Below are 27,060 nucleotides of genomic sequence, written 5' to 3' on the forward strand. Positions count from 1 at the left end.
GGTAGGCCTCACTCAATCAGTTGAAGGCTAAGCAATTCTGCTTCAAAAACAGCAACACAGAAAACTTGTCTGAGATTCCAGTTTGCTGGCCTGCCCTGCAGATTTTGGTCTCAAGACTGCAATAACTCTCAGGTGAATCTCCAGCCTGCCCCACACATTTCAGACTTACCAGCCCCCTACCATCACATGATCCAATTCCTTGAAATAAATTTCTTTCTCTCAGTCTCTCTCTTCACACACACACACACACACACACACACCCTATTGGTTCTGTTTCTCTGGAGAATTCTGACTAATAAAATGGTAGTTACTTATTGCTCACCAGAAGCTCAGGCAATGGATAGACCATATATAAAAATAGACCTTTGACCTACCATTTGCAGCAATCACCCCAGAAAACCAACTCCTTATCTACAATAAATAACCCAGGAAGCCAGCTGCTATAAGTCAGATGTGCAGGAAATCTGATTGCTGCCTCTAGTGACAATCCAGGAAACTAAACAATAACTTCTGTAATAATCAGCCCCAAGTGGTTAGGACTTGATTAATAACTGACAGCTTCCTTAATTTTTGTCCCTGCTTTTGACTGAGGACCAAACCTAGAAAACCAAATATGCTCCCCTACCCAATCACACAGGATCTCCACTTCAAGCCAAACCCACCCACCCCTTCCCTAGGCCAACAGCCTCTAAGCAGCGCATACTTGAAGCCTTCTCTTTTTACACTACAAAGCTTTTTCATTCTTCTGTCTGCCTTTGTTTTTTTGTTTGTTTGTTTTTTGCGGTACGCGGGCCTCTCACTGTTATGGCCTCTCCCATTGCGGAGTACAGGCTCCGGATGCGCAGGCTCAGCGGTCATGGCCCACGGGCCCAGCCGCTCCGCGGCATGTGGGATCTTCCTGGACCAGGGCACGAACCCGTGTCCCCTGCATTGGCAGGCGGACTGTCAACCACTGCGCCACCAGGGAAGCCCTGCCTTTGTTTTTCTTAGCTTTTTTTTTTTTTTTTTAACATTTATGACAGTGATTTAATGTTATTCATTTAAAAGTCATCTAACAGTTTTAAATACGGAAATTTTTGTTTCTCATCCACATTAACAGGCATTAAAATTTCTGCAATTCCTATGCTCTGCCTTCCTTTGAGTCTGCCAAAAAACAAGTGACAGTAGCTGAGTCCCTTGTAAGCTTAGAATAAATAGCCTTTGCTTTTCTTATTCAAATGGTCATTTGTTTATCCCCAGAGCCTTAAGGTACTGAAATGGCAAGAAATCAAGTCTTCCTGAAACCACAGTAGGATATAACCAGCCTCAAAATGCTGCTACCTACAGAGACAGAATGTCCAGGGTCCATACACATAATTCAGAAGTGCACAATACATAAGAATATGTATTTGTATATATTCTCCTCCTACCCAGCACTATTATTAATCGAGCTCAATGATAGGCTCCCCCGCCCCAGCCATGCCCTTGGGCATGCAGGATCTTAGTTCCCCAAACAGGGATCAAACCGTGCCCCCTGAAATGGAAGCATGGAGTCTTAACCACTGGACCTCCAGGGAAGTCCCAATGATAGGATTTTTTTAAACTGAAACAAATGGTGATAGCAAATGTGACTGAAAGCCTTTAGTACAAACAATTTTAAACATCCAATTATTTGACTTACGACGTATTGACAATAACTTGCTGATTATGCTTCTAGCTATGAAAGTATTTCTTCCTTTAGCCTCAACAAATTTACTGTTTCAGATAAAAATATAAGTAATATTTCTCTATAAAAGTGGCTTTTGACCTGCCCTGTACAGATTTTATAACTAGTTTGCAAACACTAAGATTTGAGCATGATAATTACACAACTGAATTTCTAAAAATTAAGTGGCTGAGACCTCTAAGAGTTGGGAATTAAAAGGGCCCAGGAATACAATTTAATGCCACATAATACAGAAATATCACAATGGGATACATTTGATAATTAGATTTATTTTTTAAAAAAATAATAAGTACAATCTTAAATCAGTAGAATTTCACAGACTTTTCAGATATTTGATTTTTGGCTTATGGTAATTAAGTGTAAACCATTGTTTAGAGTGCTATTTTCAACAATATACAAAATCACCCTTGATTTAAGAACATTCATTTAATGATTTAAATTCCTCAGAAAACATCAAAAATGAAATATCATTATATTGTAAACATGATCAATATAAATCTTAAACTTGAAAAAAAGAACACAATCCCCGATAGCAGCACAAATCTCACCTCCTTCAGAGGCAAATGTATATCCAAATTTTAAAAAAGATCTAACAGAATTGACTTGTCAATTACAATATGGAAAAGAGGAAACTTTTTAACAGGAATGATCCCAGGAAGATTACAGTTGTGAAAGGTAATAAGGTGCCTTAAAATTTTCACTTGAAAATTCTGCAAAGGCTCATTAATGGTCCATTCAATTATTCAGAAGTTTTGATCTTCACAGGAAGCAACATCGAATAGAAGTCCTGGAATGCTAGTTGTGACTTGCATTTGGAGGGTGCTGTATTAACGGTGTACAAGAAAAATATGTTATAAAACCTTCAGGCAAAGACTTCACCTCCTCCAAGAATTCTTTTCTGAAGACTACATTCTTTTAAATCTGCATTTTGACCGAGTACCCTATACATTTATACACCCTCTATATTGTAATAAGAAAAGAGGAAACATTTACAGTCCACTCTATCAACATAGTAAGGCCACTCTATAAACATAGTGACCCGCTGCCCCCAAGATTAAGTGCACGCGCGTACACACACACACACACACACACACACACACACACACAGAGTAAAATAAAACTTACTGCTGCCTTCAAAGCTTGATCTAGATCATCCAGTAGGTCTTGTTTATCCTCTAAGCCCACAGAGAGTCGAATCAGTGTGTCACTAATTCCAAGGACTTCTCTGTCGCTCTTAGGCACTGAAGCATGGGTCATGACTGCCCTGAAAGAAAGAACGAGCAAAATTTTGATCACTATATTGTAGCAGGGGATGCGTGTTTCTATCTCATAAACTGCAACTATTTTCAAAATTTTTCTACACTAAACATCAAATGCTTCATACACCTACAATGTTTCGCAGGCAAAAAACTAAGGAATTGTGAAAATTATCATTTCTAGTCATGATTTTAAATGAACACAAAGATCTTTAATTGTTTTCATACCATCAGTAAGGTATATTCAATCGGACACTGAAGGTGCTAGTCAAGCACCCCCATGCAGGAGGGGAAGATACAGCCTCCAGTGTGTGGATTTTAACACCAACCTGAATGAGGCCTTGGCCAGAAGTCATACACCCCATGACCAACCAGCTGCACTTATAAGAGGCCTCTTGGATCAAGAGCTGGTCAGAATTAATTCCATGTGGATCAAAGGACCAACCCAGAACTGGACCTTCTGAGGCAGATCAGGGAAAGACAACCTACGATCACTGGTAGCAATCACTAAGCATTAGGAATTAATTCCAGCACATAACTCATGACACAGAGGCCTCAGAGGATGTTCAAGACCATGTAGCAACTCATCGTCATAGTCAGCATGTGTAAGGGTAGAGCACCTACTATAGTTCAGGCTCTATAGTAAGACCTGGTAAACCAAGAAGAATGAGACATTTTCTTTACTCTAGGTAACAAAGCAGGAGCTAAAGACTATGACGATTCACAAAACAGAACAGTCTACAGCAAATGCCAAACAAGTATGGACAGTAAGAATTGCTGGAGTTCAGAGGAGGGAGAATCTCTGCGGGCTGAGGCATCACGGAGGAGAGGCTTATAGTTGTAGGGCGCGCTTAGATGTACACTGCCCCGGACACTCAACCATCCCCTTCCACCACCAGCAGAAGGAATCATTTCCTCCTACCCACTTCGGGCCCATGGAAAGAAAGTCTGAGTTGTGTCCAAAGTAAATGAATAGCTTCTTTTATCACTCTAATGAAGTTTTACATGCAAACATCCTCCTTAAAATGTTCTGTCTTGGGGCTTCCCTGGTGGCACAGTGGTCGGGAGTCCGCCTGCCTATGCAGGGGACGTGGGTTCGTGCCCTGGTCCGGGAGGATCCCACATGCCGCGGAGTGGCTGGGCCCGTGAGCCATGGCTGCTGAGCCTGCGCGTCCGGAGCCTGTGCTCCGCAATGGGAGAGGCCACAACAGTGAGAGGCCCGCGTACCGCAAAAAATAAATAAATAAATAAATAATAAAATGTTCTGTCTTTTTAGGCTCTTACTTCCTTAAAAGAGAGTGAATGTGTAGAAATAAAACTTAGGCTTCTGGGACCAATAGACTTGGGTATGAATCTCAGCCCCTCCACATATTGGCTGTGTTGGGCTTGTAAAAGTTACCTGTCCTCAGTCAATTTCCTTATCTCAGTACACTGTTATCCACATTTTACAATCGAGAAAACTGAAATTGACAGTGGATAAGTAAGTTTTCTAAGGTCACCAAGTTAACACACATTGTTAGGCTGGAAACCACCCCAGTACATGTTGGCTCAGCTTCCTCCCCGCTGACTGCAATGCTGCACTGGTTGCAGCATTGTTGGGAGACACAGAATGAGGGGGATAAAACAGACAAGCTCTGACCTAAATTTATTCTTCCACTGGCACTGGGGTTAGCACCTAGCTGGAGCTCCTGAGGGCCAAGCAACTTTAAACCACATTCCTAAAAAAAATCAAGTGAGGTTCACTTTTAAGAGAGCCTTAAAGTAATATACATTGCTTTACTACGAAAAATAAACAATTTCATATGCTGAGTGTGCCCTCTTGTGAATCCAGACTTCTTAGCAAGCATTTTCCTGAAAGACTAACAAAAACCTCTATGGCTTATCTTAATTATTTGAATCATTATTTGGGCTTCATTTTTTTTTTTAAAGATTATGAAATTGCCTGACTCTCCGCATAAACTATAAACTACTAAACCAGGGCAGGAAATGTGCCTAAATGTTAGTAATCCCTGACATTCCTCTGCACATAGTTATTTCAGAAATGTTCATGAAAATTAAAACATAGAAACATACCATGTATTTAATACAGTTGAAAATTAAAAGGTAATGATATTGATTTATCCCTGCAATAATTATAATATATGGTCATAGAAACGTAAAAAGAAAAACAGGATGTAGCTCAGGAATGCTTGCTGGGACAGATAATCATTAAATAATAATCATTATTTTAATTATTAGTACTATTTTATGGATGAAAAGACTGAAGCACAAAGGTTAAGTGATTGATGTTCTCAAATCCAGATCGAGGCTGCTTTAACCTCTCTGCTCACAGTTTCTGACGCAAAGCCTCAAGAGTGAAGTTGCTAACATATTTCTGTGTGACATTTGATTCATCAGCAAAACTTTCTGAATCGTTTCCTTGTCTGTAATATAAGTTGGACTCCCTGATCTTAGGCTGTTTTGTGTTCTAATATCCTCTGGTGCTTTGATAAAATTAGATGAATTGGTTGGGTCAGTTAATGAAGGGTCAGGAATACAGTTTGATTTGGGGTTTATGTCACAGACGACACAGAGCCATTTACCCCACAGAGAACAGAAAACAAACAGACTTGATGGTAACTAGCAGGGTTCTCCTCTGATAAATAAGAGTGTGGAGGTTTTTTATCAGAAACACATTCTCCATTTCCCCTGGAGTCTTGAAATCAGCCCTTCTGGTACAAAGTCTCCAACCTTCCAGAGCAGAGTGGAGTAGAACAAGTAGCCCTGGTTCGGTGGTCAGAGAATTACTGCTGGAATCTCCTTCAGGCAAATAGGAAAAAAGCAAAATTGGGGAGGACGCAGCTTACTGTTTAGTAGCCCCCATTAGATTTTTATCAGGGTCTCCATTCTATGGAGTTAGAGTCCATTCGAACTAGATAGTGCCATGCTGCTCTTATTGTTAAACATCTTGAATGATCCCCGATTTTATCCTACTCCTTTTCCAAACAATCATTACAGCTGAAATCAAAGTTAAAATACTGAGAAAAACAGAAATACTTACGGAAGCTCAGCAAGACTTTCATATCCTCCTAAGCTCTCAGCCAGCGTAAATAACTATGGCAAAGAAAATATTAATATAGATCTTCTACTAAAATAAAAATACTAAAATCTAAAAATAAATGTTGTTAATAAAATGGCCTTGGGATGGGGGATGGAAAATGGTGCAATTATGAATAAACTACAAATTGGATAAAAACTTGGAGAAAAAATGAGAATAAAATCCATAACAATGACTTCACCAATTAGACTTTTTTTAAGTTAATTAATTAATTTATTTTACTTATTTTGGCTGCATTGGGTCTTTGTTGCTGCACGCAGGCTTTCCTCTAGCTGCGGCGAGCGGGGGCTACTCTCCATTGCAGTGCACAGGCTTCTCATTGCGGTGGCTTCTCTTGTTGTGGAGCACGGACTCTAGATGCATGGGCTTCAGTAGTTGTGGCTCTCAGGCTCTAGAGCACAGGCTCAGTAGTTGTGGTGTACGGCCTTAGTTGCTCCACGGCATGTGGTATCTTCCCAGCCTAGGGCTCGAACCTGTGTCCCCTGCATTGGCAGGTAGATTCTTAACCACAGCGCCACCAGGGAAGCCCCAATTAGACATATCATGTGTTAACTTTTAAAACATTAAAAGTTGATCAGTACTTCCCTGGTGGCACAGTGGTTAAGACTCTACGCTCCCAATGCAGGGGGCCTGGGTTCGATCCCTGGTCAGGGAACTAGATCCCACATGCATGCCACAACTAAGAGTTCATGTGCCACAACTAAGGAGATGGCAAGCCGCAACTAAGGAGCCCACGTACCGCAACTAAGGAGCCAATGAGGCACAACTAAGGAGTCCTTGAGCTGCAACTAAGACCCAGCACAATAACATGAGCTCTAAAACCTCAGAATTATTACCTTTGAGACCTAGCTCTGTGGTTACCGTTTAAATAAAAAATCTCTAAATGTCTATCAAGTTATACAAACTTACTCATTAATATGTATCACTTAATACATATTAAAGATAATTTAATTTAGTACATATTAAATATAAATTAGTACATCTATTTAACCCCTTCCCAGGGAAGAAGGGAAAAAATGTCAGTTGTTGTATTTAGTGTTAATAGTGTCATAGAATTTCACAACATGTTAAAAATTCTTCTCACAACTGTGTTAAATCAAATGTGCACTACTATATTTCTGATTTTAGAAGCGGACAAATTTTAGAACCAGTAGAACTTTGACTAATCCAGCAGCATCCTTTTTTTTTAGATCTGTAGTATTTAAAACTCAGTCTTAAATACATACTGCATGAGCTCAAAGTAAGCCCAAAGTATGGAGTTACACAAGCCTCTCTCCCAGGGCCCCTGAGATCCTCTTGCCTCTGAACATTAGGCAAAGGCCTCCCTTCCGTCACTCCAGGCAGATGCAACCTGGTGGCACAGGGAGTAGAAAGCCATTCCTAGGCTGGATTTCAGAACAGCCTTTCAGCATTGCACTGACCACACACTACTACGGTTTCACATAATATTTCATTTGAAAAGACGGTTCACTTTAAATTTAAAAACCAATGGATTAGGGCTTCCCTGGTGGCGCAGTGGTTGGGAGTCTGCCTGCCAATGCAGGGGACACGGGTTCGTGCCCCGGTCCAGGAAGATCCCACATGCTGCAGAGCGGCTGGGCCCATGGGCCATGGCCGCTGAGCCTGCGCGTCCGGAGCCTGTACTCCGCAATGGGAGAGGCCACAACAGTGAGAGGCCCGCGTACCGCAAAAAAAAAAATAAATAAAAAACAAAAAATAAAAACCAATGGATTAGAACATTCTGTCTCTCTCAAATGGATGGCAATGTCTGCAAAGTAAGTTAAGTAAGCAGATTCATATATCTGCTACTGCATCACTCTTGTTTCAAGTGATTTTCCAACCCAAAGCATTTCATGACAAAGAGGCTTGTGGGTGTGAACTCCAGGTACAACAACATTAATATGAGTCCGGTGAAAGTGAGAAATAATGACTATAATAATGCTATAATAAGGTCTTAACGTCTACAGTTTAAAAAACTATTTTAAAAGTTTACCTTTAGGTTCTTGAGGAAAGTCTCAGCATGTTGAAGGGAGCCCTTGATATAAAAGGTGATCATCCCTGGGCAACCTGTGCACTGACGCTTTGCCAGCTCATGCTGAGGATGAGAGGGCAGCCCTGTAGTCATAAGGTATAATGAATGTCTCATTTTAGAGTCAAACATGTAACTTCAGAACAACAACAAAATCACCATTTGCTTAAGTCAACTGCAAATAAGCCTAATAATGAGCTTTATGCCATGTTGACATCTGACCTCTTGTTCTGGGCCCTGTCCATCTCTCTAGCTTCATTTTGACCTATCTTTTCTGGTCTCTCCTTGCTCTAGCCATGCCAGCTTTCTTTACACCAGTGGCACCACACTCTTTTTCATCTCAGGACTTTTGCATATGCTGTCCCTTTAACCTGGAACATTCTCTCCACTGACTGCCCCCTTCCATCTGTTAATTATATCCTCTGTAATTTTTTGCTTAATATCTGTCTTATCCACCAGACTAACTCCATGAGGAGAAAGTTATTTCTTTTATTAATAATTGGATCCTAGTTCTGAGTGCAAGGCCTGGTCCATGGTTGGCATTAATAAACACTTATGGAAAAAATCTGAAATGTCTTGTCCATGACCTTTTGTTGTTGGTTTTTTTTTTTTTTGTTTGTTTGTTTTTTTTGCGATACGCCTGCCTCTCACTGTTGTGGCCTCTCCCGTTTCGGAGCCTCCGGATGCGCAGGCTCAGGATGCGCAGGCTCAGCGGCCATGGCTCACGGGCCCAGCCGCTCCGCAGCATGTGGGATCTTCCCGGACCGTGGCACGATCCCGTGTCTCCTGCATTGGCAGGCGGACTCTCAACCACTGCGCCACCAGGGAAGCCCTGTCCATGACCTTTTAACAAATGCTACCCATTCCTCAGGGCACAACCCAAAACTTTTCTCCCTTCCTCCATTCAAAATGCACACCAGTCAACAGCTCTATACCTCGTGTACATATTAGGGCATTTAATCTCATATGTATTTCTGCCTTGCCTTATCTAAATTCCTTAAGGGCAGGGATAAAGGCTAATTCTCCTTTACACTAAAGACTACATGGCTGCACACCTCAAAAGGGTTTAAAAGAACTATTTACTTAAGACGACCACAATTAAAAAGTCTGGTAAAATAAATTCAAAGAGTAACATGTAAGTCTGCTAACTCACACGAGCATTTCTAGATGTTGTAAGAGGTGAAGAAATTCCAAAAAAAAGTAAGAGAATTTCGGGGGAGTTTTGGTACCAAGTATCAAGTCTCAATCTATATCAGATAAAAGTTAGAGCTAGTGCAGAATATCAGACTGATAAGATTACAAGCAAATTACTGGAAAGTACAAGGTTGCAATCTTGGAACAGGTATACACAAACCTTCAAGCTAAAGACAGGAACATCTAATATGTAAGATTAATTTTTTAACATCCAAGCAACCACTAGACTATAGACAACTCTAGGCCAGAGATCATGTCCATCTTCTTTACCATCAGACCCACCAAAAAGCCTGACACACAGACACACAAAAAGCTCAATAAGCGAACAAATAAAAATACATGAAAGCACCTAACTTACAAACAAATGTTACATAAACAGGATGCATAGGATAACACTTAAAATCCTAGTGTAAGCGTATGTGCTTAGAAAGCAGATTAACATACCGGGATAAATAACCTTTTCTACCCGAGGATTCGACTCCAAAAACTGAGCAACTGCCATTCCATTTTCGAAATGCTTCTCCATGCGGATTTGCAGAGTCTTCAGACCTCGATTGCAGAGGTAACAGTCAACAGGAGATGGAACTGCTCCAAGAGCTGCAAAATGAACATGTCCTGGATTAGTCTGAAGGTGAGGAGGCACCCAGAAAAGCCTCTCACTGCTCTTTTTCATTATAGTGACTCTGAGAATTTAGCTACAAAGCCCAATGTTTGAGTTTTAGTGGGAAAAATTAATATATCAAATTAGAAACATGAGAATGAAGCATAAAACATGCTTAGTGAAATGCGCTTTAAAATGAGAGAGGAAGGATTCCCTGGTGGCACAGTGGTTAAGAATCCACCTGCCAATGCAGGGAACACGGGTTCAAGCCCTGGTCTGGGAAGATCCTACGTGCCGTGGAGCAACTAAGCCTGTGAGCCACAACTACTGAGCCGGAGTGCCACAACTACTGAAGCTCACGTGCCTAGAACCCGTGCTCTGCAACAAGAGAAGCCACCGCAATTAGAAGCCCATGCACCGCTACAAAGAGCAGCCCCTGCTCACCTCAACTAGAGAAAGCCCACGCACAGCAACGAAGACCCAACACAGCCAAAAATAAATAAATAAATAAATGTATTTTTTTTAAAAAAAGAGAGGGAAAATGAATATACTGAAAACTAAGTACAAATACAATGATATGAATTTTTCAAATATGAGCATCAATAGTCTTTTCTATGATTTTAATGAAAGGACATACTGCACATAGTCGAATCTTGTATTTCTTTGACAGAGTATTATAATACACAGAGAAAATAGCAGTTCAGCTCCTATTATTTCTGAGCGTTCTACCAATATTGTATTTAACTTTTGTCTAAAGCAGCCTGTGTTTTCCCATGCCTCCAGGATACGTGCCTCAGTCCTTTTTTTTTTTTTTTGTAAATGAGAGGAATTTATCAAGCAATAAATTTTGGTTTCCTTTTTCAGTGCCCCCGTTTGCTACCCAACATGTTTTCCCTGGAAGGGGATTTTTATTCCTAATTATGTTTGTATCTTATCTTTCTGTCAAATCACAGTGGTTAAATTAAGTCTCTTTCAATAAACCCTTCTCCATACCTGAGATAACAAAACAATCTAAACAGAAAACAGAGGTTTAGACACCTGTTGAAAAATATAAGTTTATATGTTAAGTGTCATTTAAAAGTTATCATTTCAGATATAAAATATATAGTATAAGAAAACCATCATTCCAAATGTTTTTAAAAAAAGAAAAAAATCGGGCTTCCCTGGTGGCGCAGTGGTTGAGAATCCGCCTGCCGATGCAGGAGACACGGGTTCGTGCCCTGGTCCGGGAAGATCCCACATGCCGCGGAGCGACTGAGCCCGTGAGCCATGGCCGCTGGGCCTGCGCGTCCGGAGCCTGTGCTCCGCAGCGGGAGAGGCCACAACAGTGAGAGGCCCGCATACCGCAAAAAAAAAAAAAAAAAAAAAAAAAGAAAAATATCCTTTAAGTCATAAAACTAAAAATTCACTTGAGGGACTTCCTTGGTGGTCCACTAGTTAAGACTCCACGCTTCCAATGCAAGGGGCATGGGTTTGATCACTGGTCAGGGAACTAAGATCCCACGTGATGCTTGGTGGGGCAGAAAAAAAAAATTTACTTGAGCTTTACCAAATTATGATCAAAATTAACATGGCTTTGAAAAATAACAAAACGTATCACTTGGTCATGTTGTAAAGCCCTATTATGTTATAATTATTTTTATAACCCAATTTTTCTTTCCTCTAAAAAATCAGAATTTTTCCCATTATTTCTAATTTCTTCCTAAATTAGTGGAATGCTATCACTTCACAGCACTTAGTGGAAATACAAATATCAAATGTAGTCACTTTGAGAGCATAAGGGGAAATTTGGGTTTTTTAATACTTACAATTTTGCAAGAATCGGAGCCTATCATGAAGCCTCTCAGAATTAAGTGACACTAAGCCCATCACAACATCACTATGGCCTAAAAAAAATAAAACAAAAACAAAAAACTTTAAGTTAAAAATAGCATATGTTTATACCTCAGCTTATAATTTCTAAAATGTGATTTTCACTTGAAAAACCTCTGGGAAAAAGCCCTATAGAATCAGTTTAAATAAACTTTAGCAAAAGCTATACCTTAAACAATAAAATTAAAATCATGTAAAAATTAAATGTTTCTTTTTAAGCTATCAGCAGGATAAAAATATAACATTTATAGTAAATTTTAATCCTCTGACGTTGTCATGAGCATAGTTTTGTCTGCTATAAATGAAGTCCTATATTTAATCAAAGTATTTTCTTACTTTCTACATGAGTCACAGAGAAAACCTGCATAATAGAAGAAAAGGGATAAAAGGATAAAGACTTATGCTACTTTCATCTATTGATGGAAAAGAACATTCTAAGTGAAGACTGTCTTACCATTCATATATTTTGTTGCTGAATACATACAAATATCAGCTCCCAGAGCCAAAGGCCGCTGAAAGGAATAAAAAGTTTTTATTCCAAATGGGAAATCACTTGAAAATATGCTTCATTGCCTGCCTATTTATTATTGTAAATTCCATTCCTATTCTAACTTTTAAAAATACGCACATCTTAAAATTTCCAGGAACTCTGATATTATCTTTCCCTTTCCTCCCTCACACCAAATAAAAATACAAAGTATTAGAACCAATATTAAATCCAAAGGCACAAATTTTCTGGAAATAGCAGATAAACTCAGGTCAACAGCTCTTCTGAACTTGTTTCTTTAGAGCAGTTGCTGACTAGCCCCTAAATTTATTACCTTTAGCAGAGATGTTGGCATTTTATGACTCAGTAAACACATAGAATAGTTGACACAAACATTTAGCAATTGTTCTGTCAAATAAGTATAAAAGTGATTTGCTTAGGTTTTTAATCATTAAAACCTTACAATGCACGCTGTGGTTATTTATTTGATTTGCTATGATCTTGACTCTTAATTACTCTTTTATTATACTAGTTTTGTCAAGTGTAAAGTCACTAATAAGGAAATTTGTTTAGATTGTTTTCCCTCACTGAACTTTCCTGCAGAGTAATTCTTTAGTCTTAGATGTCTTTGTTTACAGTGAAAATTAAAGTAATAATCAACTTATTCACTAAATAATGTAATATCAACATCTTTCCATTTAAATTTCCTTTAAAATAAAGTGTGTGTGTGTGTGTGTGTGTGTGTGTGTGTGTGTGTGTGTGTGTGTTTAACCTCCCTAGCTGGGCGCTATGGGACTTTTCATTTAGGGTTTCAAAAATAGGACATTTTAAGTGTGGTATTCCTCAAAGCACTCTCTACATATGTGTTTGCTCATCTCTAAAGTGATGAGTCGAACTAGATGTGTGTGAGGTCTCTTCCAGTGCTAACATTCTGTAAACTCTATGGTCAAAAGGAAAAATAAAAACCAATAACTAACATCTGTTGATGCCATTATGCTCCAAGAATCATGAGTTACTTTACATAACTCAGTGAAGCACTGTTCAAAATAGTTTACCTAACTCAATAAAATCAGTATGTTTATGACTCTAATTGTACAGATGGGGAAAAGGGACCAAGAAAAATCAAATAGATCACTCAGATTTTAAAAAATGGTATAGCCAGGACTCAGACTACTGGAATTCAGAGGTTCTATGTGGAAACTTTATGCTTGTATGTCCATTTTGCCTTTTGGGAGACTTATAAAAGATCAAGAAGACAAAAGACAGGAAAGAAAGAACATACCCAGTTTTCTTGAGTGTAAAATAATGAGAGGATCTTTTCAGAAGATTTGCTTTGTGGAACCAAATGTGGTTCCACATTTGGTTTGTGGTTGCCTAGGGACACTGTGATTCTGATTAATTCAACTGGAATGAATCCAGATTGAAATGAAACAAATTGCAGTCCCTGGCATGAGGAATGTGATGTGGGCTTCAGAAAGGTGGGAAAACTGGACCTATTTTAGTGACAGCAATAGGAGAAAAAGGGCCAGCCCTGATGAGTAACCTGGGCAGGCCCAGCTAAAACAACTCATGCAATCTCTTTGGGAATACACAGGACTCATGATGACTCAGGTAGAGCAATCCTATGCTATAATAACTGCCTTACTGTAAGTGGTAGATGGGGTAAGGAGTTGGGATAAAGACTCCAAGAGTGAAAATCACCTGGGACAAATAGACAATGCCAGGAGATTTTCACTTGGAAACAGACTCCCTTACTTGATATAAGAATCAGCTGAAGCTATATCATGAGCCAAAGGTAGATGACACATGAAGCCATCTGAACACATTGTAGCCAGGAAATGTGTTTCAGGAAAGGAAGGTAAAACACGGTAGTGCCTTCTGAATAAAATGGAGTAAGGTGAAGAACAGCTTTGTGCAGACTCCTAGGGAGTCAGCCAATTTCAGGGACCCAGAACAGAAGCAGGGAATATAAAAAATTGAGCTTGTAAACATCTGCCTAATTGAAGGGTTGGAGAAAATGAGCTGGGGTTTCAGGAGCTCTGCAGAATAAAGGTGAACTACAGGAGGTGTAATAAGAATGACCACAGGATACAGACAAAAAGGAAATAGCAGGGAGATGGTAACTCCTAATAAGGAAAGGAAACAGAGTTAGGTTACTCAGAGGAAAGAAAGGGAGAACGTGTGGGGAAAAGGCAGACAGCCAGTCAATTATAGAGAGATCCCAAGATGATCTACCAAAAGGAGCAAAGCAGAAAAGAAGAAAAATCTGGAAAAATGTACAAGAAAAGAAAGAAAGGAATTGAGGATGAATGGGAAGGTTTGAGTGGGGAAGATATGTATGTAGAGGACAGGCAGGAAAAGAGAGAGTCTAAAAGGAGCACTGTAAAGGAGCTGTACCCACAGATACAAGGTGAAACATGGAGTAGAAATTCATGATACAAATAAGGTAAAGATATAGAGGGCTGGGCATGGTCTTTGAAGCACTGAGGGAAGACAAACTAGAAAGAAGGAAGACAAATGGAGAAATAATGTGTGAGGTACACTGAGATGTCATTGAGTATAGGTTTTCTCTTCCTTTTATTTGCCAAGTTAGCCAGGCTTAATTATATATAAAATAATATAACTGACCTGGAACCAAAACATAAACATTGAAACCCCTGCTATGTGTAAGGCACTGAATATACAATCATATAATACGGCCAGGTCATCAGAGAGTTTACACAGAGAACTTAAAAGCTTTAATTAAGACAGCATTTAAAACACACAAAGTCCCACACAACATATTAAGGTAGGGTTGAAAAGATATTAACTAATGGTAGAAAAGATCCAATTTTAAGGGCTTCCCTGATGGCGCAGTGGTTGAGAATCCGCCTGCCAATGCAGGGGACACAGGTTTGTGCCCCGGTCTGGGAAGATCCCACGTGCCGCGGAGCGGCTGGGCCCGTGAGCCATGGCTGCTGAGCCTGCGCGTCCGGAGCCTGTGCTCCGCAACGGGAGAGGCCACGACAGTGAGAGGCCCGCGTACCACACAAAAAAAAAAAAAGATCCAATTTTAATTCTTTGTCTAATCAATAATTATGAGCAGATTTCATGTAATTTAATGTAAACAAGTCCTTCCTCTCCTAATTACAGGTACCTGTGTAGTCTACTAATCATGCCAAAAATATTATTTTCATTTACCTGGAAATATGCCGACATAAAAGTGTTATCCACGACCAAAATAATGTCTCCATGTTTATGGACAGTATGTGCACAGGCTTCAATGTCAATCATCTTCAAAATAGGGTTTGTGGGAGTTTCAATCCAAACAAGCTAAAACAATTCAGTAAATGACAATAGTTTGTAAAAACACACTGCCAAACATCTATCTCATATACTGTAACCATCTGGGAGGCTACATTGGAAGACAATGGATGATGAAGTTTAAAGGTTTGAATCTCAATCCTAGCCCCATAAATTTCTAAGAAGTCATCATAGGTAAGTAACTAACCCTCTAAGTTCTTCCAATTTTTCATCTATACAATAAGATTGATAATATTTACCTTATACAATTGTTGTAAGGATCAAATGAGATAATGTACATATAAGCAGAAAAGCGTTCAAGTTAATTATTTTAATTATTTTCCATTAAAAAGAGGATGAATTCCAAAGAGATAGTTCAATGTCTGGGAATTTTGTTCTCTAAGATAAATAACATAGATTGTCTAAGTTTACATTCTGGAATTTTCAGTAAAGTGAACTATCTCTATGATGCCAAAACTATCCTGAATAGTAACTTAACACCAGATGCACTAGAAACTACGAAATAAGTCCCCAGAACTTGAAGAAGAGAATGGGTTTTAGAGTGAGGAAAAAAAGTGACACACAACAGAAAACCTGGCCACAGCTCACTTAAGAGACAGTATCGTATTTATCTGTCTATTCAAAAACCTAGCACAATCCAGGCACATCATGGATGTTTGATAGTTATAGAAAAGACCAAAGAAAAGAATTCTGTTTGTTAAACAAGCTGCCACTGTATTGATTGACATTATCTACAGTTTTCTTTTTAAAAGGGTTAATGGTTCTTTTTTCTATGTAAATGAGTAAGTGGTCTGGTTTAACTCTCTTCCTACTCTAGAGTTTTACTGTAGAAAAGACATGGTAGTTAAAATAATGCATATTCTACAAGAACAGAATTATTTAAGAACATATAAAAATTTATTTCTGGGGGCTTCCCTGGTGGCGCAGTGGTTGAGAATTCGCCTGCCGATGCAGGAGACACAGGTTCGTGCCCCGGTCCGGGAAGATCCCACATACCGCGGAGCAACTAAGCCCGTGAGCCATGGCCGCTAGGCCTGCGCGTCCGGAGCCTGTGCTCCGCAACGGGAGAGGCCACAACAGTGAGAGGCCCGCATACCGCAAAAAAAAAAAAAAAAAAAATTTCTGGGTAAGAATTTATTATTCTCATTCATAATAAAAAATTAATTGAAATAAAAATAAGTAAATAAATACAAAGTAGATTTTACATAGACCTAAAAAATCTACTTCAAATGATGAGGCAGACATTTCAGGGGGAAAAAAGTATTAATTCAAGTTGGTAAAGAGCCACTATATGAAGTTCTATTGACAAGAATTAATATACACACAATTTGCTTTCCTCCCTTAGAAAGACTCAGACCAGCTATTTTAATAAGAATCTTTTCTCCCAAGCAAGAAAACAAACAAACAACAACAACAACAAAAAAAGTCCCTTTGAAAACAAACCTTAATCACTCAAAGCTCACCCTGGTGTTAATCTTCAAAGTAATTTGTGTGAGAAAAGTTTTTCATTTTTTAGCATTCACTGCAACATAATGTTGAGTACAATTCAAACCTTTTAATCATGAGCAAAAAGTTGGAAAAGGCTGATACTTATAAAAGGCACTGGTCCTTCTTTTCCCCATGCAGAATTTCAATGAAGTCCCAAGAAAGAATATCACATATGCCATTCATTCCAGCACAAAACACCTTCCGGTGGCATACAAGCTTCCCAGGATGAAAGCTAAAGATTGCTTGTGGCCCATTCTCTGTTTGTATCATTTTGCTGAAGTATCCCTTAGAAGCCTTAAAACTATGCTTAGGGTTTGGGGGCTTCCCTTACAAGCTTCCTTTTCCGTAACCCAAACTCTGTGATGACTTTTGTTACCAATACTAGCTTGGTAATGCAGTTAAGAATTGTCTGCTTTTGCTAACAAATTTTTTAACAGTCATCATGTATTGGGTACTGTAATAAGCATTTCATATGCCTTATCTCATTTAGTTCACACAATCACCTTTCAATAAGGCAGGTACAATTGTCCCCATTTTGCAAATGAAAAAAAATTGAAACGTTGGTTAAATAATTTGCCCATGATAATACACCAACCATTATACAGAATTAGAATTTGAATCCCACTACAGAATGCATGCACCTAACCATTATGCTATACTACACAGAAGTCAGACCTATCCTAATCTTGATGGTTTCCAATTGCTTCCAGTAAAATGTTATTCAGATTTAAAGTATGTCCTCAAGCAAACAGAAATGATGAAAACAAAACATTACAAGGAAAACAGACAAACTGAAAACTGAGTTACCTTGGTTTCTGGAGTAATAGCTGCCTCTAACAATTTGGTTTTTGAACAATCAACAAAAGAAATCTTTAATCCAAATTCAGTTGCCACCTGCCTGAAGTACCTGTTTGTACCTGAGGCAGAAGAGAATCAGATAAAATGAAAAGAAAACTGTATTAGGAAATATTAATTCCTTAAAAGTATAAACACTTTAAAACTATAAGGAAGTGTCAATCACCAATAAAGAAACAACTAAAAGCAATTCTACTTTGAATAGTTTGACCTTCTCATATACTAAAGAATATAAGGCTTAAATTTTAAACTAAAAATCAAAGAGTCAAATAAAATACACTTGATACCCACACCAAGTGGTGTGAAGCAGAAAATGTTTCTTAAAATACACAATCTCTACTTTTCAAACATGAAGTGGCATGCTTCCTGAAATATCAATATCTTTTTTAAACAATTCCTTCCTAGTACTCAAATCTAAAATAAATGAACTGGGACTTCCCTGGTGGTCCAGTGGTTAAGACTCCAGGCTCCCAATGCAGGGGGCCTGGATTCAATCACTGGTCAAAGAACTAGATCCCACATGCCACAACTAAGACCCAGCGCCACTAAATAAATAAATACATACATACATACATAAAATTTAAAAAAATAAAAGAATCAATGCCAATGAAATATTCAAAATAAAATTTCAAACTGATTATACTTTGGTAAGAGAAAAGAATTGGTTTTTATCCTTTGCACTTTCTCAATCTTTTTGTTATGCGGTTCTGAAAGCTTTAGTAGACAAATGAGACAATGTAAATCAAACTACTAGAGTTTTACAGTGAAAGAAGATAAATCATTCAACTTAGAATAGTTTCTTTTAAAAATACGGTTCTGGATTTGATGTTTATATATGCAAATTTAAAGAAAAATTTGCTGTTATTGATAGTGAACCAAAAAAGAAAAAAAAAATTATCATCAAAGATATACTGGAGGGACTTTCCTGGTGACGCAGTGGCTAAGAATCTGCCTGCCAATGCAGGGGACAAGGGTTTGATCCCTGGTCCAGGAAGATCCCACATGCTGTGGAGAAACTAAGCCCGTGTGCCGCAACTACTGAGCCTGTGCTCTAGAGCCTGCGTGCCTCAACTACTGAAGCCTGTGCACCTAGAGCCTGTGCTCCGCAACAAGAAGCCACGGCAGTGAGAAGCCCGTGTACAGCAACAGAGAATAGCCCCTGCTCTCAACTAGAGAAAGCCCACAGGCAGCAACAAAGACCCAATGCAGCCAATACCTAAATAAATAAATTTATTTTTTAAAAAAAGATATACTGGACTTTTGGTAGATTGATCCTAGGTAATATAAGATAGAAAAAGAATGTAAAGAATTGTTAAAAAATCAACAGCAATTTTCAAGATTTTGTACCTATGTTTACCAAAAGGTTTTTATAATACATTAGAATAGTAACGAAAGGTTTGATTTTTCTGTAATTTCAATTCATCAGACTATCATAGGGTACTATGATAAAATATAAAGCATTTTGCAAATTTCTGAGAGGGATAAAATGATTACTAAGAGTAAGTCCTTTCCTTCAAAGAACTTACAGATTTAACTTTTTGTTCAAATTGGAGATAGATAAAAGGATAATAATATTCCATAAGTCACATTTAAATTATTTGGAAGCATTTGGTATATATGTATAATATACTTACAAAATTTTTTGCTGTTGTTTTGAACACAAAAATCAGTTTTACTTAAAGGTAAGGGCAACTTGTCTTCCTTACCTTCCCACTTACCACTTTATATAACTAGCATTTAAACAATTTAGAATGAAAGTTCTTAAATTTGTATCCATGGATAGGCTTCAAGGGGTAAGGGTCCTTGGAGAGGAGTCTTATCATTTTAAAATTAAAATGATAAACATTGGGTATAGTCTTAAGTACATTTTTTGGAGAAAGAGGTCTATAGCTTTCAACAGATTTTCAGAAGCTTCCCTAAAAAAAAAAACAAAAACGCAGGGGGTGGGGCGGTTAAGGGTTTGGTAAAGTTAAGCCCTTTGAGAATGACTTGGGTTACAGACCATCTTCACTGCAGGTAAAAATTTTAAATTACACGAGAACACTCTCTCTTTAAACACTATCTTCTCTAGAGTAGAATATGTCTGGAATAAGCTCATTCCAGCTGCTTAACTAAAATTATTAAACAATCTCTCTTATAAGCAAGTTCTGGAGCATAGACCCTAAGTGTTTATGCTCCTCCTTTATCAAGTGTGAACCAGCATAGAGGTGTTCATCATATTTTGAAAAGATAATCAATAGTCAATAATCCTGATAGCACTGTTAATATAATTCAGGACCCATTTTATTGTCTTTAAAATATCAGCTGAAACAACATGAATGAGAGAAGTCACCTACCTCCATACACATCATCCATGCAAATAATTTGGTCTCCTGCTTTTAAGAGATGGGTAACAGTCACAGTGGCTGCTAAACCTGAAGCAAAGGCCAAACCTAAGGTAAAAACCAAGTTAGAGTAAGCCAAAATGTCAGAACTATAGGTTAAAAACACCTACAGTATTTATTTGCATTACTTTATATCCCTCTCTCTGCTGACTGAAAGACAACCATCACTACTGAGTCACCAGAAATCCCCTAATTAATACCATTACAAAATCCCCCTTCCTATTTCAAAAATAAAATATCTTTAAAATAAAAATACTTAATTCTGCTTTTGTTATAACGTTTCTCTGAAAAGCTTCAAAGAAATAATTCTTTACAAAATTCTGAGACAAAAGACCAATTGCCAATTAAATTACACTTTAAAAGTATCAAACTCTAAAGAAATTTCAAACTTGAGGAACAGAGCTAAGATATGATTCATCCATTAACTATATGGATATGCAGTTGAGAAAATATTTTAACAAAACTCAAAATCAGACCTGATAAATTTAATAAATTTTATTTAAAAAAAATTTTTAATGTGGATTCTCTTTAAACATATGTGATCCTGAATCTCATACTGAACAAAAATAGTGAAACTGAATAATTAAAAAATAACTGGCATTGTACATGTTAAACACTGTAAAGAAAAATATCCTGATAAAATATCTGTGTATCACCTTGATGATAAAAATCACTTGTGACCAGTAGACAGGATATCCAATTAACTTGGAAAATGTAATTTTTGCAAAGTTTTTTCAGAAAAGTTGAGGTTGACATTGCAGTTCTCTACTAAGCAGATCTGTGGTCCAGCAATGAATTCATACAGAAAGCTAACCTTTAAATCCAGTTCAAAACAACCATGTTTTCTGGAGCCCACCTGAAAAACGTGTCTGGCATATGAACCCTCAGCCTTTATAATTTCTGTGGGAAATAATATTCCCCACACATTACTAAATTTAATAAATTTAGTGTTTTAAAAGCTCCCCTTCTCATCCGAAACAAAAGAAACTCTCCCAATCCCAAACAAACCCCAAAGCTCATATTAACACTTCTGATTCCTACACTCTTGCTGTGAGAAAACTCCTAAGACTCTCATTTTTTTAATTCACTATTCTGCCCTCATTTAGTATCATTTGCATAAAAAGTACAAAGATGACTTAACAGCAGTGCACTCCCTTCGTGGAAGAAATTCAAGTTTTGAGGAGTTAATCTTTAATCTCCGAAAGCATAGTATCAAGGGTACCTGCTGGCTATTGCAGATGTTCCTTGGTGCTACTCTCAGGCACAAAATAGCAGGTGAATGAACCAGAGTATAAGAAAGCTTATATTCTCATAGGTGGTATTATAAAACTCAGTTAATTTGTATCTATTTATACTGACAGCTTCAGACGAAGAGTGCGTTTACATGAATTCTAAGTGGCATTCTGCCATTTTGCCTCTCTTCATATTTATTTTCACCTTATAATTACATATATACATATGAAGTCAGCTGTGGGACCTCAAGCGAATAATTCAGTGTCGTAAAAAAATAAGAGTTTTGAACTAGCTAATACTTATTTCTTTCCAATTTTACATTCTTTGCCTCTATAATTTTTTCTATACAAATAAGAATGGATTCTAGATTTTACAAACTTTGTAATGAAAATCACTTACTGTACTTAGCCCCATCCAATGCTGCCACTGCTTTTTCCAAGCAATTCCTGGTGGGATTTCCAGAACGGCTGTACTCAAAACCCTGAAGGAAAGAAGTTAGAGTTTATCCTAAGAGATTTAAATTTATTATCCAAGTCTTAACATAGACATTTCCTCAACTACAGGTCCATCCTGCCATGCCTTTCTGTTATTCATCTATTACATGTCTTGCCATTAGACAGAAGCATCACTGTTGTGGCCGTAGTGGAATGGAGAGGTCCTGAAGTCAGCCAAACTGGATTAGAATTCTGTGTCTGCCACTTATGAGCTACATGCCAATAGGTTAGTTACTTAATATTTCCCAGAGTTACTCTCCATACCTTTAAAATGGGAATAAAATACAGATATGTACTTCATAAAATTGACATGAAGATAAAATGAGATAGTAAGTTCTCTGCACGATGCCTGGCATGTGCTAACCACTAGATAAATGGTGGTTTTTATGTTACACTCACCTCTACCCATTAATCTAGGGATATTAGGAAACAGGAACCACCTGAACCAACAGAGTAAACTTATTTCTAACCTGCATTTCATTTCCTAAAAAATAAGTGATGTGAGTTCTGTTTAGCATCCAACAGGAAGCTATGAACAGATCTTACAAATGCTTGACGTTCAGATCTTAGCTCTACAAAAGCAACTCAAAAAAGAGAGTAATTCTCAGCGAAACAGCTCTATACAACCCCTTTTAAAAATTTGCATTATATTCCTTTTACATGTATGACACTATACTAGCTGAATTCATCCAGTCATTTTATTTGATTTATTTAGTTTTATTGAGGTATAGTTGATGTACAATATTACATAAGTTTCATGTGTACAGCATAGTGATTCACAATTTTTAGAGGTTATATTCCATTTGTAGTCATTATAAAATATTGGCTATATTCCCTGTGTTGTACTACATATTCTTGTAGCTTATTTATTTCATAGTAGTTTGTAACTCTAAATCCCCTACCCTAACCTCCTAACCTCCCTCCCACCTTCCCTCTCCCCACTAGCAAACACTAGTTTGTTCTCTGTATGTGTGAGTCTGTTTTTTTTTTTTTTTTTTTTTTTTTTTGCTGTACGCGGGCCTCTCACTGTTGTGGCCTCTCCCGCACAGTCTCAGTGGCCACGGCTCATGGGCCCAGCCGCTCCGCGGCATGTGGGATCCTCCCAGACCGGGGCATGAACCCGCGTCCCCTGCATCGGCAGGTGGACTCTCAACCACTGCGCCACCAGGGAAGCCCTGTGAGTCTGTTTTTTGTTGTTGTTGTTATAGTCACTAGTTACTTTTATTTCTTAGATTCCACATATAAGTGATATCATACAGTATTTGTCAGTCTCTGTCTGTATCCAGTCATTTTATTTAATCCTCACAATCTGCTCTAAAGAAAGTAAAGTCAAATGTTATAAGGAATGTCAGTGCCAGAATTCAAAGCCAGGACTTAAAACACTGACTAAAAATCCTATACATACTTTTCTCCTCCTGCCCCACATAGCACATAACAAAACACACTCTTTACACCTGTTTCTGATTCAGGAGCTCCCACTATTAGATATACATATAGATATGGATATAGATATAGATATTTAAGTTTTGTTGCCTCTTTTGTTTCCTTGTTTTGACAAACCAAGTAGACATTTTATAGGGCTCCAGGATATCCTCATTACTGCCCACCATCACCTCCTTGATGTGACCTGCAGCTGTACTCCAGACAGAAAAAACAGGTTAGATTCATGTGGCTATTGCCATGGAGAGGTAGTCCATGTCTCCCTAAGTATTCACTGCAGAGATTTAACTTTGGGGTGGGGGGTGGGGAGAAGCATATTTCAGTACCAATTCTCACACTCTTATTCATTCAATGACTTTCCAAATGGAACTGGAGAATTAGATGCTTCTCATTCAGCTCCTCAAATTCTCTTTAGTGCTCTTAACTGACATTTTAAAGATATTAAGAGGAGTTTGTGGATTTTACCACCCCTGCTGGCTCTCAAAAATATTTAATTATTAATATCACAGTTAAATTATTAACTTTTGCACTAAATGCTAAAGCTTGGGCAGCTACACATTCACAAAGCCCTACACCAGGAAGAAACTTGGAAGACAGGTTGTGTACACATTTTTTTTTTTTTTTTTGTGGTACGCGGGCCTCTCACTGTTGTGGCCTCTCCCGTTGCGGAGCACAGGCTCCGGACGCGCAGGCCTAGCGGCCATGGCTCACGGGCTTAGTTACTCCGCGGCATGTGGGATCTTCCCGGACCAGGGCACAAACCCGTGTCTCCTGCATCGGCAGGCGGATTCTCAACCACTGCGCCACCAGGGAAGCCCCTGTGTACACATTTTGATTACAAAATATAGTAGCTAGAAGTATCCTAAACCAGTTGTAGAAATGCCCTTAGAACTCTACTTCACAAAACAAAGGGCCACGTCTAAAAGAACTTTCCTCAACTTATATAACATAACACACTAAAGAGGTGTTTGAAGTAGAATCAAGGTTTTGGATCTACAAAGTTTATTCAATTACAGTTGACACTTGAACAACTCCCGGCTTAGGGCACCGACCCCCTGCTCAGTGGAAGATCCATGTACAACTTATGGTCAGCCTTCCATATCCGAGGTTCCACCATATCTGTGGTTTTCGTCCCCAGATTCAACCAACTGCAGATTATGCAGCACTGTGGTATTTACTATTGACAAAAATCAACATATAAGTGGACCTGCACTGTTCAAACCCCTGTTGTTCAAGGGTCAACTGTAATTTCTTCTGGACCTCGGCAACTTTTAAATACTCCAAGATCCATCAAGTATGCTACCAAAAAGGAAAAGCTATGTAATTAACACAGAGGGCTATCTCATCTATGACTCTGGGTAGGTTCCTTTTCTATAAAAAGGCTCTCTAACCCGGTTGTTGTCAGGATCAAACAGAAAAAGTGCAAATATGAACACCATGAAATAGCAAACTACTGAGCAGTTATAATGTACAATGCAGCTTACTATACATTATCAACAACTTATGTGGTAGGTACTATTATTAACCCATTTACACAGGATCAACCTGAGGCTTAGATAAGTCAAGTAACTTGCTCAAGATCACCTGGCTAAAAAGAGGCGGTATCAGAATTCAAACCTAGGTCCTCTGACTACATGATTTAAGCTCTTAATTACTAAACCACACTGATGCAATGGCTTAGATTATTGTTAGCATCACTGTAGCACAGTAATTAGCCTATACTGTAGCACAGTATAGACTAATGCCCAAGAGTGGGTGGGGTTCCAGAGAAGTACTGCATTGGAATTCCAGCTCTACTACTTACTAGCCATGTGGCCTTTGCATTGACACTTATCCCCAAACCTCAGGTTTTTCATGAGAGAAATAAGAACGTAGTTCATACTAGAATTGCTGTAAGGATTATCTGAGGCAATATATGTAATACACATTATATAATGTAACTATGAATCTGGCTCAATGGCTCTTAATAACTACTGGAATAATATTGGGAATTAATAGCTATTGGGAATAATCTTGATTCCAGGTGAGTTATGACTCTTAGTTTTTTTCTTAGTTGACTCCTTACTATATCTTTACAATTTTTGTTGCTAAAGGTAACTCAAGGAAGTTATGACACTCAGTTTTGAACTGCAAATTTGCCAAAATCACATGAATATCAGTCCAAATCTATAGGGCATGTTCGACAAACTGTTCCTTCCAGTCCTGGTTATCAAAAGAAATGCTTATGAAAAGAAATATGATCATTGAACCATTCAATACAAAGCTTTATTACAAGGAGGTTTACAGGTGTAGTAAACATCATTCCTGATATACATAAATTACACCGCACAAATTACTTGCGTGCCTTCTTAATTTATAAGCCATCTCGTTTTTACCGCCCAACACTGGACCGCCCCAGACAGACCCAGCTCACCAAGTGCCGGCCAGGAGCCCCTTGCTTGAACGTGGTGGACAGTGAGATGGGGGGCACTACAGCCTGGGAAGTCCATTGCTCTGGTTCCTGGCCCACATGGATGGCCTGCGTAGCGAAATGTTGGAACCTAGGCAGGAAACCGTGTGGGGAGGCGTCTTTTTCCTGCATGCTGATCTGCGAAGGAAGGCGAGAGTTAAAGAGCAAGGAAGATAAAACTATGAAACTGGTGAGTCGGGGCTTGAAAAAGACACCGAAGAATTAGGCGAAAGAGAGGTAAAGGTATGCCCAGCAGGATGACCAGCGGCGAGCGCACAAAAGCCGGACTGTAGCTGAGACTCTATTAACGGGCCGGGAGCTTTGCTTCACCTCGGGGCGGAACCGCCACGACCCAATGAGCGCAGGCCCCGACGCGGTCCCCGCTCCTCATTGGCCGGCAGCGGAGGCGTTGCCCAGAGCGTCGCCGCCAACCCTCTGGCGCAGGACTTGGAGTGAAGCCTGGGTCCCTGTGCCCCTTGGTTGGTCGCTGCGAGTGAATTTCCTGAGTCCCGGCCCAGGGGAAGCTTCATTGCTGGCTCCTGTGAGCCACCCAGGCGTCTGTGTGACCTCAGACCGGAGGTTCGCCGGAGACATGCAAATAAACTGGCTTGTCACTGAAACAGAGTAACCTGTAAACTGGCCACGCAAGTATCCTCCTCTTACCGTAGCCCCTGCCCCGACCCCTCCCACCTCCACCAACCACCCTTTGTCCTGAGGGCGGTTCTGACGGACGAAGCGACAAAGTGGAGATCGGTGACGAAAACTGTGGCCCAAGCTGCCAAATGTGCAGCTTGGATTCTCATTAACTGAGGGCAGCCTGCCTTTGAAACAAAGCTGAACTCTGTAATGACCCAGTACTTAAGTTGATTGAAACAGGAGTGAGGGTCGTATTTTTTTACGTAATAGTAGAGCTACTGTGATAAGGATCTCTAAGCAGGATTCCGGCAGCTTCCTAAGAGCTATTCAAACGACTTTTTTCAAGCATCATTATCTTCTTTTGAAGTACACAGAGACACTCTCCCTGATGAAAAAAATATATAGTGTGTGTGTGTCATTGAAAAACTTACTGGAGCCTCAAATCCTTACACAAAATGCTTCTTTCATTGTTACGCAATTGACGGCAACATCCCGGTAGGAAAAAGGAAGCAGTCCCGTGTCACAATTTATTCACCT

At 39.0% G+C, this 27,060-nt stretch overlaps 1 protein-coding gene across 3 annotated transcripts; it reads right to left on the bottom strand.

The window, feature by feature from the left end:
- Window positions 1-1,008: 1,008 nt before the first annotated feature.
- CTH (cystathionine gamma-lyase) lies at window positions 1,009-26,241 on the bottom strand. Of its 3 annotated transcripts, none has more exons than XM_059072963.2 (12): window positions 25,852-26,241; window positions 21,904-21,985; window positions 20,224-20,319; window positions 17,840-17,949; window positions 15,422-15,553; window positions 12,209-12,266; window positions 11,691-11,768; window positions 9,726-9,878; window positions 8,052-8,173; window positions 6,002-6,054; window positions 2,831-2,969; window positions 1,009-2,527 (listed from the first exon to the last, which is right to left on the bottom strand). In XM_059072963.2, the coding sequence occupies exons 1-12, from the start codon at window positions 26,017-26,019 to the stop codon at window positions 2,501-2,503; spliced, it is 1,218 nt and encodes a 405-aa protein (XP_058928946.1). In that variant the 5' UTR covers window positions 26,020-26,241; the 3' UTR covers window positions 1,009-2,500. The 3 variants fall into 3 exon arrangements, with proteins under 3 accessions (XP_058928946.1, XP_066899195.1, XP_058928930.1); XM_067043094.1 differs by having other exon boundaries at window positions 12,239-12,266; window positions 25,852-26,176; XM_059072947.2 differs by lacking the exon at window positions 1,009-2,527 and having other exon boundaries at window positions 2,729-2,969; window positions 25,852-26,176.
- Window positions 26,242-27,060: the final 819 nt, after the last annotated feature.

Source organism: Kogia breviceps, chromosome 1 (assembly GCF_026419965.1).
Source record: "Kogia breviceps isolate mKogBre1 chromosome 1, mKogBre1 haplotype 1, whole genome shotgun sequence".
Taxonomy (NCBI): domain Eukaryota; kingdom Metazoa; phylum Chordata; class Mammalia; order Artiodactyla; family Physeteridae; genus Kogia; species Kogia breviceps.

Coding starts and splice junctions, on each gene's coding strand:
- CTH (XM_059072947.2), bottom strand. CDS start 26,019: ATGCAGGAAAAAGACGCCTCCCCACACGGTTTCCTGCCTAGGTTCCAA. Junction 15,554..17,839: donor CTATTACTCCAGAAACCAAG/GTAACTCAGTTT, acceptor GAATTGTTTTAG/CTTGTTTGGATTGAAACTCC. Junction 6,055..8,051: donor CTTTCCTCAAGAACCTAAAG/GTAAACTTTTAA, acceptor TCTTTGCCATAG/TTATTTACGCTGGCTGAGAG.